Source organism: Armigeres subalbatus, chromosome 1 (assembly GCF_024139115.2).
Source record: "Armigeres subalbatus isolate Guangzhou_Male chromosome 1, GZ_Asu_2, whole genome shotgun sequence".
Classification (NCBI taxonomy): domain Eukaryota; kingdom Metazoa; phylum Arthropoda; class Insecta; order Diptera; family Culicidae; genus Armigeres; species Armigeres subalbatus.
Window position 1 is genome coordinate 234,363,689 of NC_085139.1, and position 16,131 is coordinate 234,379,819.

At 39.4% G+C, this 16,131-nt stretch overlaps 3 protein-coding genes across 3 annotated transcripts in view; 1 reads left to right on the forward strand and 2 right to left on the reverse strand.

Moving 5' to 3' along the window:
- Positions 1-3,484, reverse strand: part of LOC134205894 (chaoptin) — a 554,999-nt gene extending 551,515 nt beyond the window's left edge. The window contains exon 1 of the mRNA XM_062681584.1: positions 3,451-3,484. Within this exon, the coding sequence (XP_062537568.1) occupies positions 3,451-3,459 (9 nt within the window). The 5' untranslated portion in view covers positions 3,460-3,484. The remainder of the gene's footprint in view (positions 1-3,450) is intronic.
- A 5,179-nt stretch (positions 3,485-8,663) lies between these two features.
- On the forward strand, positions 8,664-9,460 carry LOC134211810 (uncharacterized). The gene is made up of 3 exons (XM_062689079.1): positions 8,664-8,795; positions 8,874-9,096; positions 9,155-9,460. Exons 1-3 carry the CDS (start codon positions 8,709-8,711, stop codon positions 9,322-9,324), a joined length of 480 nt encoding a protein of 159 aa, XP_062545063.1. The 5' UTR covers positions 8,664-8,708; the 3' UTR covers positions 9,325-9,460.
- An 810-nt stretch (positions 9,461-10,270) lies between these two features.
- Positions 10,271-11,275, reverse strand: LOC134207092 (uncharacterized protein K02A2.6-like). The gene has a single exon (XM_062682813.1). The coding sequence runs from the start codon at positions 11,273-11,275 to the stop codon at positions 10,271-10,273; it is 1,005 nt and encodes a 334-aa protein (XP_062538797.1).
- Between the last annotated feature and the right edge of the window lie 4,856 nt (positions 11,276-16,131).

Genomic DNA, 16,131 nt, shown 5'->3' on the forward strand with positions numbered 1-16,131 from the left:
GTCAGTTAAGTGCGAGATTTCTTTTCTTTCGGACAGCAGAACGATGGCGTGATCGGTGGTCGAAATATTGTGTTCTGGCTTTTGCGGCCGGTAATAAAATCAGTTCAGTGCGAGATTTCTCTCGTTTCGGACAGCAGAACGGATGGGCGTAATCGGCCGAAGATATTAGTTCTGTGCATTGCGCGGCCATTGGTAATAAAAAACAGTTAAGTGCGAGATTTCTTTTCTTTCGGACAGCAGAACGATGTGCGTGATCGGCCGAAATATTGTGTTCTGGCTTTGCACGGCCGGCTAATAAAATCAGGGTTCAGTGCGAGATTTCTCTCGTTTCGACAGCAGAAGATGGCGTAATCGGCCGAAATATTGTAGGCGATTTCTCACTTCGACAGCAGAACGATGGCGTAATCGGCCGAAATATTGTGGTTCTGCATTGCGCGGCCGGTAATAAAAACAGTTAAGTGCGAGATTTCTTTTCTTTCGGACAGCAGAACGACGTGGCGTGAGTCGGCCCGGAAATATTGTGTTCTGCTTTGCGCGGCCGGTAATAAAAATCAGTTCAGTGCGAGATTTCTCTCGTTTCCGGACAGCAGAACGGATGGCGTAATCGTGGCCGAAATATTGTGTTCTGCATTGCGCGGGCCGGTAATAAAAACAGTTAAGTGCGAGATTTCTTTTCTTTCGGACAGCAGAACGATGGCGTGATCGGACCCGAAATATTGTGTTCTGTTTTGCGCGGCCGGTAATAAAAATCAGTTCAGTGCGAGATTTCTCTCGTTTCGGGACAGCAGAACGATGGCGTAATCGGCCGAAATATTGTGTTCTGGTATTTGCGCGGCCGGTAATAAAAAACAGTTCAAGTGCGAGATTTCTTTCTTTCCGGACAGTGGCAGAACGATGGCGTGATCGGCCGAAATATTGTGGGTTCTGCTTTGGCACGGCCGGTAATAAAAATCAGTTCAGTGCGAGATTTCTCTCGTTTCTGGACAGCAGAACGATGGCGTAATCGGCCCGAAATTATTAGGTGTTCTGCATTGCGCGGCCGGTAATAAAAAACGAAGTTAAGTGCAGGAGATTTCCTTTTCTTTCGGACAGCAGAACGATGGCGTGATCGGGGGTCCCGAAGCGTAGTTGGCTACACGTTCCTGCGGTTTTGCGCGGCCGGTAATAAAAATCAGTTCAGATTGCGAGATTTCTCCACCAACCCTCGTCAGTCGCCGGATCAGCAGAAAGCATGGCGTTCTGGGTACGCGCCTTACCGTCACGCCACCTGATGACGGCCGAAGAACTTGTGTTCTCGGAGGGGCATTGCGCGGCAACGTTATCCGGATAATGGCAACCGAACAATGCAAGGATCATTGATAGACGACATGGACAAACGGACACAATGGACTCACGACTGATGGACAGGCACCGACAACAACAATATAATGGAAAATATAACAAAAAATTCTCAGTGGGATTCTGGCAGATTTCTCAGTTGTTCCGGACAGCAGCGGTTAAGTAACACAGAGTGCTCTACCAACAAAGAAAGGAATAAAAAAAAAAAAAAAACGATGGCGCGATCGGCCGAAGATATTGTGTTCTGCTTTGCGCGGCTCGGTAATAAAAATCAGTTCAGGCAGCGTGATTTCTCTTTGCTTCTTCGGATAGGCAGAACGATCGCGCTGATCGGTCAGAAATAAGTTTGTGTTCTGCATTGCGCGTCCGGTTGGCCGGGTAAAGTTAGTTTCCAGTAGCTACTTTTCGCGCCCGGATTCATGGAAGCGGTTAGGTAAAATTACTGTGTATAAAGAATGGCACGGTCGTAGTCGCTTTAGGCCATGAGTGAATCCAGATCCAACGATGCCTACCAATTCGAACTGATAATCCTTCCTGTGGGTTTTTGTGGAGACGCAGAGGTGAAACACGGTCTTCAAATAGCAAAAACCACCTACTAATATTCCTTCCTTCTTCCCTAACTGACTACAAGGACGTGGCTTCGGCGCCGTTATTGATCATTTGAATTTTTAGGAGTCACTGAAACTTAGCAAACTGAGAATGCTTTGAACAATCCCAGTCAATCATTCAGTTGATTCTTTGTGCAATTTCACTGATTCTGGTCAATCACGGAGTAGCAACCATAGATATGTGTAGTCAGTCAAAGCTAAAGCTAAAGCTAAGCATAGTTATACCTGATGAACATGCCGAGAATTTAAGGTGAGTAGATTATAAAAAGTTTGCTATATTTACAAATTTGAAAGGGCCACAGAAAGTATTCCTTCGACTTTTAGCAAAATCTCACTTTTAGTGGTCGATTTTTCTGAATTCCACAGGTTTTGATGATTTTTATATTTAAGAATACATAGCAGAAATGTAATGTATATTCTGCAGGGGAAAAATATTCCTGGTATTCTAGTGTAATATTTTAGTTTAGATGTAGCACATTCTAAATAAAAATCAAGAATTACTTCAATCTCACAAAATCTGCATTTAATGTCCATTTTGTTGCTTCGAATATTTGTTATCAAAAATTTTGGTTACCAGTTGGCATCTGATTCAATTTTCAGACATCATTCATACTTCTGGGCCCTCCTTAGCCGTGCGGTAAGATGCGCGGCTACACAAAGCAAGACCATGCTGAGGGGTGGCTGCAGGTTTCGATTCCTGTTGCCGGTTCAGACAATTTTCGGATTGAAATTGTCTCGACTTCCTATGAGCATAAAAAGTACTTCATCGTGTTAGCCTCATGATATGTACGAATGCAAAAATGTAAGTAACCTGGCTTAGAAAACCTCGCGAGTTAATAACGGTGGAAGTGCTTTAATGAACACTAAGCCGCGAGGCGGCAATATCCCAGTGGGGGATGCAATGCCAATGAAGAAGAGAAGATTCATACTTCGGACACCTACCTGAGCCACCGGTGATCAGACTTAGATTAATGTGTTTGTTTCTCTATAATGAAACTTTAGTAACACAAACTTTAGTAACATTTGATCCATACTAATGAAAAAGTTAATACTTAAAATTATCTCCATATTGTTTGATTAGGCTCCACAAGCTAGTAAGGTATTAGAATCGGACTGATGAAACTTTTGGTTTATTAAAGAGGTTATGGATAAGTCTTTTGAAGTTTTGACACCATTGTGATTTAATTCTAGGAAATATTCATTCCAATTATTTTGTACACATATGTTTTTAAACGGTAATGCCGGAATTATTACAGGAAAATATCTAATGTTAACCCCCGCCAGTTTGCCAGGATCAGCCTTCCACCCTATAATTCGGATTAACGCCGATCATAATTCAGCAATTAGCATTGGCATGTCTTCCCGATTAGTTCAGCGCAAAATGCCCAAATTCCATTGTCATCGATAAGGTTTCAAAATACATAAGGAGTGTGTACTTTATCCGACATGCCCTTGGCTAATCACTGGTGGTTGGTAATATCCATGAAAATAAAAGTGAACAAACCCGCGGCATCTTGCTTGCTTTGATCCGTGGAACGGCCTTGTATTTTTCTTAGCAACACTTTGTAGCAGTCACTGAACAGCTTAAAACTCGTCAGCCAATATCAGCAACTGTTTATATTCGAGACCGATACAGCAATCCACAGTTTATCCACCGATGGCTCGCCCAGGCCAATGAGCACTCTGCCTTTTCACACCAAAGGAAATTCTCTCAGGACCTATCGCAACACTTCCTGAACGAACTCTTCCGAAATCTGGACCAATGCCAGGAACCGAAACCGGAACCGCTTGGACTCGAGCACTCCACCGCAGCGCAATAAGTTGGATTTCCAGCTATAGTCGTCATTCAAGAAGCTGTGACTCTTTTGGCCCCCAAAGTGTCAACCGTATGGAAGAGCCCCTAATCTAATTAGGCAGCTCCCCCTTTCCCGACTGCAACGACGATGCTAAAGCACGACGACGACAACAACAGAAACACAGCAGTTAATGTCTTTTGCTTTTGTAGTTCTACTCATGCAGCCTTAGTGGGAGATATTGGGCGCATGGTCCCGGGTTCCTATCCTGGGGCCGATCAACTTGCGGGGCTTTGTCTGGATTTAAGGTGTCCCTGGCATAGCACAGAAGTCCAACAAGTCGTTACTGTCGTCGTTGGTAATTCGATCCCTGTTCTAGTCTATTTATGAAGACCGTTCATGTTTAAATCTAAGTACGCTTCAAATAAATGCCCCAATATGTGCACAATTCCGTGTTTGCGGTAGCTGCACAGGAGGAAAGCAAAACGAGCATTGTACTTAGTCGGAGACTTATGCAAGCACATTACACACGCAAGGTGCTCTTTTGTAGACCAGATGGAGGGAGCAGTAGACATGAAGAAATTAGGCATTTTTGACCCATTTGAACTTGTAATTAATTAATGCTATCGAGGAGTAAAGACAGCATTGGCGCGTGGGTGGTTGTGGGGCAGTATTTTTAGGAAATAGGCTTACTTGCTCGTTACTTATTTGTTGGTGACTAAAATCGCTTAACGATCGTACTTCTTACTTATCAAGATTTGCTGATGATTCTCAAAGTAACAAGAACAGTTGTTTTACTTAGTTAATTCTGTGTGCGGCCAAGTGATTTCTGAATACCCAGATATTCAGTCGTTGGCACAGTTTGAAATGATTGTAATGCATGCGTAAGTACAATATGCTCCAGCTTTCGGTTTATGGATTTTCGGGTTATGTTTCGGTCCAAATTACTTCAGTTCGAAGGAAGCCAAATTTCTTCGTTGATGTTGGAGTAAACAAACTAGCAATGGGTATCGTTGGAAACGTGAAAACTTAAAGTTTGCTTGGATACGAAAATTTCTTGTAGTCCAGTGTTCAGGAAGCAGTTTTTGCATCAAAGCTTCTTTTTTATAGCATCCGCCATTACGGTGAGCGTGGAAAGCTGGATTTATTCGGCGAAGTCGAAGCAAAATTCTGCTTCTTCCTCTCCTATGAGAAATCCCATTGCTATCTGTCAGAGTTTGAATGAAACATGGCCGTCATCTCCTCCTCTCTGTTGCTCTACTGTAAAAACCCATAAAGACCTGTCATTGTCAGCCCCCTGAAACGGCTGTCATCTGCATACAACATGATTGAAGCCGAAAACTTGGTGCTAAACTTGCGTGCTAGCTGTCCAAGCAGTGGCTTTTAAGCACGGAACACAGTGACGCATCGTGACAATATCGCTTCGAGAAGAAATTTTAATTCGAATAAAAAATAAAGAAACAGTTTTTTTTGAAAAGCGCTTAAAATATGTTTCATTAATGTATTGCAATTATCTCTCATTCGTTAATTTCAGATACACATGTTTCGTTATAGCGCAAAAAGTTAGCACTGTATTTGCTTCCACAATAGCAAATACCAAATTATTAAATAATAACAAATTTGTCAAAGTCTGCCTGATACTCATGTCGATATCTTTTAACGGTCGTTGATGATATGTCTGAAGGAATTTGACAAATATTAGGCTAGTGTTGTGATAAAGAGGGCCTTTAATTTCTAATGCATCGTTCTGTTAAAAAATAAAAATTTTTTTGCAAGTAGAAAAAATAAGACTGCAAACCAATTAATTGATTGAACAGCAGTGATTTATTTTTCCTCCAAATTCAAGAACAGTATTCTCGTTGGAATCTGAAGCAAAAAAAAACGCTGGTATCTCCAGCAGTTTTCTGTTCATGTTTAAATTTTATTTAAATAAATAAAATAATATATATATAAATAATTATTATTTATTTTACGCTAACTCAAGAAATGCGGCGTAATTGCAAAGTGCATTGATCCAAATTCCGTAGATTCAAAATAACGCGTTCAATCGCCTAAACATACAAAAATTATGCCAAATCTCGTGATTTTCAATCTGCAGAAAGAAACTCAGAACAAAGCTGTGCAAATAAAGTTTTGAGCTTTTGAATCTGAACTTCAAATTAATCTGAGAGGAGCTGCTGGGAGAATGCATGTTTCAGATTCATATGTAAAATTAAAAGCAGCGAGTACAATTTGAATCACTACTAATCTTATTTTTATTCTTGGGTTACTTAGGATTCTTTAAAGATTAACTCATAATCGATAAAAAATTCAAATGTTATACATTTGTGACATGAGCAGTATGGATTAGGTTTCTCGTCAGCTAAAGAACTTTTTTTTCCGGTGCATGAAAACATATTTTAGTTACTAGATAAAACATTGTCCGCTGTCGTGCGCTGTTCGGAACATCTTTTGCTGGCGAGGATAGGGGGATCTAAAAGTCGTCAAAATGGAAAAATACATACGATTTGACAGGTAGGTACCCAACATGTTTCGGACAGCAGAAACAAAGGGAACCGAAGCGACAATCTTTATCTAGTAACTAAAATATCTTTTGATGCATGATCATTAACAGCTCGATAGTTATTATTTTTAGTCTCTTGACTTTACAACGCTAAGTCAATTATGCTTCAAAAAACTATTAATTCTGTCAACACAACAAATGGTCCAGTTTAAAGCAAATTTTTTATCCAAAATGCGACATCCACTTCCAGTTGGATCCAGATCAAATGTAAAGAAGAAAAGGTTCCAATAGTGTTTCATAAAACACCTGTCGATGACACGTAAGCAACGACTCAGATTAATTTATCTTAGTTTCGACGCCCACATTATAGTGAGCTCAAGTTTGTAACCAAAGAGTTAATGCGTCAAAGATCATCAATAGTAGATGAATTAAGTCTCGTCAACTGAAAAGTAGTTGCTGTCTCATATTCTCATACAGGCAAGTCTCAATAATTATCGTGTATAATATAGATTTACGTTTTTAATGGTTTTGGGAGGTACTGCATCAGGCCTTTTTTAAGACTGGGTATTTTTTAAAATCTTCGAACTGGCACTTTTAAGTTACTAGGGTAAATGTTGCATTTTTGAGGATCCCTAGAGGAAGTAAGCTGTATCCGCTTATATCTTTCAGATGAGTCTCGTGTGATACAGACTAAAATCAAGCAAAATTTCATAGATGAAGAGTCTTATTTATGAAAAGGAAGTTTGAAATGAACATCGGATGTTTATAAATCGCTTTAGATTTTTAACTATCTGAAATGAAAAATATTCTTTCGTTTTGGAAGAAGTGCAGCATATTTTTGGACCCCAAATGTACACACATTTTGGATAATTTCTCTTTAGTCCTGTTCAAAATATGAATTTTCAATTTGCACAGGTCATTTGAGCTAAAGCAAAGTCTTATTTTTCGATTGACATGCATCAATGACAAGATTGCATCGATTTAAATTTGCAATTTCAACATGAAGTGCTTGTGTTCGTTCTGAGATATTCAATGATGTATGCTTTGAAGCGTAACGCATTGTAACGCTTGCCTTCTTGAAGAAATTGGATTTCATCAACATTTCATCCAACATTATCGTTATTTTCGCACATGAAACTAGTTAAATACATTCTGCAGCAATCTTATTTACATAAAGACCATACGGGATGCAGCAGCAGCGAGCATTGAATTTAGTTCAGATATCAATAAAATGTCAACAGGGAGGGCTTCAAAATATGTAGGGGTCCAAAATCAAGTTGGTTACCCCTAATTTTTTCGGTAAATTTCGGTCCAGGCATCCCTGTAAATTGTCAAAATCGAATGATAATTGTGGTCATCTACAGCATCTTTTACGAGCGCTAACGGCCGCTTATTTTGGAATGTCTAGAAGTAGTTTGATTCAAAACGGAAAACAGTACGGGGTTTAACTTTTCTCATACTGTGTATCACTAAGTGTGATATCACAAAATAAAATTTGAAACTCGAAAATTGCGAAAAAAAATGCTAGCCATTTTAAATCAAATTGCTCCTAAAATTTTTGAGAAGAATTTTAAAACACTTCCCGTATGTTTCCTCGTGCATTTTTTTTTCAAATATTATCCTTAGACTTCCTCTTCTTCATGCAACCTTTATTCGCCAATAATGATAAATTTATGAGGATGATGATGATCGCTGCGATGACAAACGACACAAGACAAAAGTCAAATAGATTGCACCTTACCAGAACAGACCAGAACATGTTAAATTGTGGCGGCTTTTGAAATTAATTTATTGTTTTTTTTTAGGTGATAATTTAAGGCTGATTTTGATGATAATTATATTGTGGCAGCTATTACACGGACAGAAATATTGGTCCATTGAATTAATAATAAAGTTTGTTGCTTTTACATAACAAAAGCTATTTGATTTTATATTGATTATTTTTATTTTAACAATAAAAAATTGCATTGTTTATAATTCAAATCATGTTTGTTTCTATGCAAAAATTTGTTCATATTTCTTTTTAAATCAACAAGATCTTTGTTTGACTCAATAAAACTTTTATTGTATTCAATGTGCAAATATCTGTCCATTCCCTGGTCATCTCAAGACATGAACTAAAAATAAGGTGATTATAGAATGAAGCCCGTGGTGAATTTCAAATTCACCACACGTTTATCTACATACATTTCCAAAATCCCAAATCTGGCGTAATAGGTTTCGTACAGTGCCGAAACTCAAATTATGATTGTTCAGCATAACTAAGCAAACGATCTACCATTATTTCAGCCCCATACGCGTTATGGTTCTTGCATCTCGTGCGCTTGAAAAAAATATTGGAAAAGCACGTGGTTTACAAAATGGCCGATTTCGGGCTTTATTCTATAATCACCATAACGTAGCATAACGCTCAGCTGAAGCAATAACACTGCCAACCGCTCCCTCGCTGTCACTCACTTGTTGAAAATGAAAATCGGATCGGATGCAAAACAAAAACAGTGTTTTGATCGGTGCAAAAAAATGAATTTTATAGTTTTAATCACAAAATTTCAGGTATGTAAATGTGTTAAAAAGTATTTAGTTCATATTACCTACATTCATTCATAATTGATGTTTTGAAATTGGTTTTAGGAGATTTGTATTGACACGAAATCGCTCCTCCAAACCACAAATTCAGGCAATCCAACTAAACGACTCAGTGGAGACAACCAGACCTGCAAAACTGAAGACATATTAATCCTAGTGATAATGCCAGTGAAAATGGATCCCGTAGTGGCAATAGCACTAACGACGAAGGTATTGTGTTGGAGAGCTGATTTATTGTACCACGGAACAACAAAGTACAAAGAGAAATGTATGAAGGCAAGTGATACGTGTAGAATGAAATTATATTAGGTTTTCATTTTTGACAGATCATCACAAACGAAGTGCTGGTGGTCGATTACACTTTTGCGGAGATAATGAAGAAAGTGTCGAACCGGCCGGAAGCACAGCGCGAACAGTGGCCAACATCTGTGACTTACGGGGCGTAATCTATGAATACAGGATCGGTCTGTATGACTCCCATTATTCGGTCATATGATGACAAACAAACTGATTTTTACAAATAGCATTGAGAAGAAAGTTCATATCAAGTACGTATTATAATTTGTGATAATATCTCATTAATGTTAAGGATACTGATATGGATGATTTCTAATAAAAGACAAAAGTTAAGTAACAGATTTGCTTCGCAATAACTGTGGAACATACCAAGTATGAAAGAAATCCCAATTTTGAAAAAAGCATCGTAAATTCAAACAGAGTTTCCCATTATTTTAATAAAAACAATTATAAAAACAATAAAACATTAATATTGTTTTCAATTACATCTATCATTGAAACAACGGAAAATATATTTTAAAAATAACAATATTTTTATTACTTGCAGAGACGATGTTACGGCGTTACTATTATAGCATGGATTCAAACCCATTTCAATTCAAACATATTTTCTTATTATTTCAACAATATTAAAATTTGACGGATTGTAAAAATAATAATAATTTCTTATTACCGCCAAAACAAATTGAAATTTTGTTTGACTTTACGTCAAATATTGTTATAATTAAAATAGTTTTTTCTGCGTGTACCACACGTAAAATGCTGGATAAATGAAGAAAACAGAACAATATAACTTAAGTTATTGAAATTTAAATTTTCACGATCGAAAATCATTTTGCGATACATAATTAAATACCCGCGCGAAATATACGGTACAATATGAACGGAGCTTTAAATTTCAAGAACAGCACTAGCGCCACACCAACAAACGGTGGCTTCAAGAACTAGTGCTTGTTTCACGGGGTTGGAAATATACGGTGAAGTATCGGAGCACTAAATAAAAGCCAACCTGTCGGTAGTACAGTAATCCACAGAAGACCGCATTTATTATCTCGCCTACTTAGATATCTAAATTCAAATTCAAATTCATCTGAAGTAACCCTGTAACGCATACCTGTTCTAGGATACTACAACTCCTCCTTTTCTTAAATGTCCTGAACTGCATCTAAACGGAAGTCATTCAAATATCCCGGTTGTCGAATACTTCGTTGAGGCCTTCGCTGCGGCGGAACCGCCAAGTCCGCTGTGGGTTGCGACCCCAATGGTTGGTTATTACTTGAAAGTAACTGTGGAGATGATGACTGAGATTCACTGTTGATTCCTGAAGTCCTTGTATGTGGTAACGATATATTTTGATCGGCTAGATTTGCTTCCGTTGCCATGTGTTTCAAGTGAGCTACGTTTCGATGAAATGTCCTTCCGGTGTCCTTACATCTTAAAGTTGCGTCGGGTCCGTTTCGTTGGATGACCTCCAGTTCTTCAGGGCTGAAATTGCTGGAAAGCTTGGTTTCTTTGTTAATGCGTTTAGCAACCACAGTATCTCCCACTTTTATCAAGCTCGGCCTAGCTTGACGACGGTTGTCGCTATATTCGGCTCCTCTCACTTTTTTCTCACGATCTCTATCCATTACTTCCTCGGTCAAGATATTTCCTGCCGAAGGCATTGTGGGCAGCTTGTCACGGAGTACTCTCCCGAACATCAACGCTGAAGGAGCAACGCCGGTAGTTGAATGAGGGGTCGAATTGTACATCAAAAGATACATCCTCAAATCCCACTTCCAGTCGGAATTAGGTGTTTCCTGACTAATCTGTAAGCGTTTCTTCAGAGCCCTATTGGCCCTTTCTACTTCTCCGTTTGCTTGTGGCCAATATGGAGAGGTTTTAATCAACTCTATGCCGAATTCAGTACCAAATTTACTCAATGCTTCGCTTACAAACTGCGGCCCATTATCAGTCTTCATTGATTCCGGAATACCATATCGACAAAAAGTTTCATGAAGCGCCTGAATTGTCAATTTTGCCGTAATTTCACGCATAACAACTACCTCTACAAATCGACTGAAATAATCAACGAGTACTAACAGGTTGTGCCCCGATGGTAATGGACCCATAAAATCAGCTGCAATGTGGGTCCATGGTTTCTCAGGCATTCTTGTTCGCACAAGAGGTTCAGGAGGTGATAGAGCAGAGACCAGGGTGCACTCCCTACAACTTTTTACATATTTTTCGGCTTGCTTGTCCATGTTTGGCCACCATACCTTTTGCCTTAATCGTCTTTTCATCGCCACGATTCCAGGGTGCCCCTCATGAGCCAATTGTAAAATATGATGCTGCAATAACTCTGGGATGACAATTCTTTCTCCACGGAGTAAAACATCCTCCAGCACACAAAGTTCAGAGGCATAAGGTTTGAAAACTAATGCTTGTTTCGACCAATCTTTTCCTTCGAGTGCCCTAATTACCCCGCTGATAGTATCATCTTCCCTAGACTTTTCTCGAATATCTTCAAGTTGTGTGGCAATTGGTGTGGAAGTGTTCGCTATAAAATGCATATAATTGTCATTTTCGATGTCGAAAGGTTGCGGTTCGGACAGTGAGAGTCGCGAGAGAGCATCAGCTAAATTAGTGACCCTGGTTCGTGGACTATATCGTAGCTATAGGACTGTAACCGTAACACCCAACGTTCCAAACGAGCACAGGGCTTTGATCGTGGACTGAACAGAAACATAAGTGGCTTACAGTCAGTGATTAATTTGAAACGGGTTCCTTGGAGGTATAAACTGAAACGGTCAACTGCCCAAACGATGCCCAAGGCCTCTTTTTCCGTTTGGAAGTATTTGCGTTCCAAATCGGTCAATGACTTACTTGCGTATGCAATCACTCTGCATTCTCCATGTTTGTTTTCCTGTAGCAGCACAGCCCCAAGACCAGAAGGACTGGCATCGGTTATCAAAATAGTTTGATCTCTGACATCGAAAAAACCCAGATGACTGATTTTGCAGAGGGTTCGTTTTATCTCCTCAAAAGCATTTTTCTGCTTGGACGTCCACTCGAATTTAATGCCTGTTCTCAACAGAGCTCGAAGTGGGTCTGTTTTGGACGCCAAGTGGGGAATGAATCTTCCCACATAAGTAACCAGGCCGAGAAAACTTCTTAGCTCCGCTGTGTTAGCTGGTTCACGACACTGTTGAAGAGCCAGAATTCTGCTTTTTATTGGTCTGATTCCTTCAGCTGAAAGTTCATGGCCCAAAAATTCTAACTTGTCCATGTTGAATAAGCATTTTGCCATATTCAATAGAACCCCATATTGCTCTAAACGCTCCATCAAAGCTTTGAGTCGTCGATCATGTTCTTCTTGAGAACGACCAAATATCAAAATGTCATCCAAATATACCACTACTCCTTCTAAACCTGCCAGAATAGTTTCCATTACTTTCTGAAAAAGTTCTGGAGCACAGCAAATTCCAAACATTAGTCGTTTGTATCTGAGGGTGTTATAAAAAGATATATTTATATCATTTATTAGATATTTTTATAGATTATGTTTAGCACAGTTTAGCACAATTTACCTGAACAGGCCATATTTCGTTATAAAGGTAGTGATTTCGCGGGATTTTTCGGACAACTCTAGTTGGTGGTAAGCTTCTTTAACATCTAATTTGGAAAATTTTACCGCCCCACCAAGGCTTCCCAGCAACTCCTCAATAAGGGGCAATGGGTGAGATTCTCGTAGAACAGCCTGATTCGCTCGCCTCATGTCGACACAAATTCTTACTTCTCCAGATCCTTTCAAGATAGGTACCATTGGTGATACCCAAACAGAAGGGCCGTCCACCTTCTCGATGATGTCTTTATCCAGCAATGCCTTTAATTTATCATGAATTCTTCCCTCCAGAGCAATTGGTGCACGCCTGTAACCTTGCTGTATTGGTTGGATCGCACCATTGATGGGGATTTCAACAATAACCCCTTTAATTTTCGGAAAACTGGTAGGGCTAAGCTCGGTTGATGCAATATCGAAACCAACTTTGAGAACTTCCAGTTCCTTGGCGGTCTTATCGCCAAGCAGATTACGTTGACCTTGATCCACAATATAGAACGTTGCTTTAACTTCTTTAGATCCTGCCTTAATCGTTGTACGAAACATTCCTGCCATTTTCATTGGCTTATTAGTAGCATAAGCCGTCAAATTACGGTCGACCTCTTCAGCATACGCAGTAAACTTCATACCCTCATTGTTCACCTTCCGCCATGTTTCTGCAGTAATAACGTTAGCGTCAGCACCGGAATCTATAATCATCGGAATCTTAACGCCTCCCACGATGAACTCGAATGTATTCTTTCCCATGGCGTAGAAAATCTCATCATTCCATTTATCGCTCCGGTCGTCTTCCACTAAGCGTACACGTTTCGGTTTAAACCCATCGTAGCTGGAGCTAGCTCGTTTCATACAACGGTTTGCATAATGACCTTTCTCACCGCATTTCATACACTTTGAGTTTCGTGCACGACAAACTGAATCTCCTTTGAAATGCCCTCTTTGGCCACATGCGAAACAGGCCTTGGCCGCTGTACGGTTATCTTTGTAAAGATTTCGTTCATTTGTGCTGGGCGCGCGGTATGCCTTACCAGGAACTTTGAAAGCACTACTAGAGCTTTGATGAGGATGATTGGTGGTAGAAGGGAAGTTCACGTTAAGAGGACGCTTGAATATCTTATTCATACCTCCTCCATATTCAACCGGAGTTCGATCCATTTCCTTAACCTGTTGATGAACGTCCGCTATAGTGGTCCCAAGAGTTACAATTTCCTCCAGTGACATATCTTTCGCCAAAATTTGTCGGCGAAGATCCGATGATCTGCAAGCTTCCACAATTTGTTCGACGATTCTATCATCACTTTCGCGGGAATCGTACCTGTCGAATTCGCAGCGTTTGCCTTGGATACGCAACCGCAATACGAAATCTGCAAATCTTTCATCCGCCTTCTGGGTTATTTGGCGAAACAAATGACGTTCGTAATTTCTGTTACGCATTGGCTCAAAATGTTCATCAAGCCGCTGAATTGCCACATCATAGTAAGGGGGATCAGCAAGAACACGAGAAAATTCATCTACCCCAGGAAGATGGTCAAAAATCTCTTGTATTTCGGAACCAGCTAGATAGAGCATCTGAGAACGTTTTTCTAGTTGCGAGATGATTCCACACGCGTCGAAGTATGTTTGAAGTTCTCGCTTCCATTTTTGCCACGCGGTAGGCAGTTGGGATCGATCCGCTCCAAGCACAAATGGCTTCACACGATGCATTGACGATTCCATCCTATTTAAATATTACAATTGTATCCATACACAAAACGAAACCATCAAGCTTGATAGGAAGGATGAATGGAAAAGTGGAAAGTTGCTGGTTCTTTCAAAATTATTAACAATTCGTTTCCATTGCCAGATACCACGAAATATATATATATATATATATTATCAATGATACACCTTAATTACTGCTTGGTTACCTAGAAAATATTTAATTCTTTCGTGTTCAAATCAATTATCAAGTATTAACCACAATTATTGTATATCTTTGTTTTTATTATCACATGCTTTTCAAGATGCCTTTTCCTGCATTCCATCCCATAGCACACAGTTGCTCTCCCAATGCATTTTTTTTTAATAGCACACAGTTGCTCTCCCAATGTATTTTTTTTTTTTCAATAGCACACAGTTGCTCTCCAATTATGTATTTAATTTTCCATTAGCACACAGTTGCTCTCCAAATGTTTTTTTTTCAGTAGCACACAGTTGCTCTCCAAGGCAAAACTGCCACCCCTTCATAGCACACAGTTGCTCTCCAATGTACATCAATCCATAGCACACAGTTGCTCTCCATATCTGCCAAATATTGACAATTTATCACCGTAGCACACAGTTGCTCTCCAAGACTGGATTGTCACGTCTCCATAGCACATAGTCGCTATCCAAGTACACAAACATTTCGTTTGTCTTTCCACCCCACTAATTTTATTCAATTACTTTTCTCCGACACGTTATGATTCAACAGTAAATTACTCTTCTTATTCCGGTCGACCTATACTATTATACACATTCGATTATTGAACTGCACTCGTTATCCTGCCATGTAACGGCACTTTATTTTCATATTTTACCGTTCTATCCCAGCAGTGACTTGAAAACAAATAACTGTTTCTGATGTAACACTTACATGTGTGAGTATTGGTTCGGGATAGAAAAACATTTCGTCTTAGTAGATAGGGGAACTTGCTCACTGCTTATTTTTGCTACAGACGGTTGCATAAGTGAAATAAACTTACCTTCGAGTGTATATATTTCTCTCATGTTGAATGATTAAATGGGCAGCGGTATAAAAAAAACTGTAAAATTTCCCTGAAAAAAAACTGATATTCCTTTGGGAGGTACCGTTATGATATCTATCACAGAGAATAAGCAAACATTAACAACAACACAATTACAACCGCTACAAAGTCGACGGCAAGATGGGAATGACATTTCTCACCCCACTGTTAAATTGATGGAACATCGTTTTGTGCTTGCGTGTGTAAAGCACGTTTTGCAGTGTTACCATGGCAACAGAAACGAATAAATGGGCAAAGATTTTTTTTTTTTTTTTGATTTTCAAGGCACTGATTTCCATCCATCCTCCTCAATTAAAACACTCCCACATGTGCGTTTGCACGTGGTTATGCATAATTTCCATTTGTTCTTAGATTCTACTCTCCTACCTCAAATTCCAGTTGTTCAACTCCCACGTTAGCAAGATCACCACACGTTGTGATATAATTCAATTCACTATGATCAATTAAATAAAATATTAAGCACAATTAGGAGTTTTTCTCCTCGTCGCCAATGAAGTATCGGAGCACTAAATAAAAGCCAACCTGTCGGTAGTACAGTAATCCACAGAAGACCGCATTTATTATCTCGCCTACTTAGATATCTAAATTCAAATTCAAATTCATCTGAAGTAACCCTGTA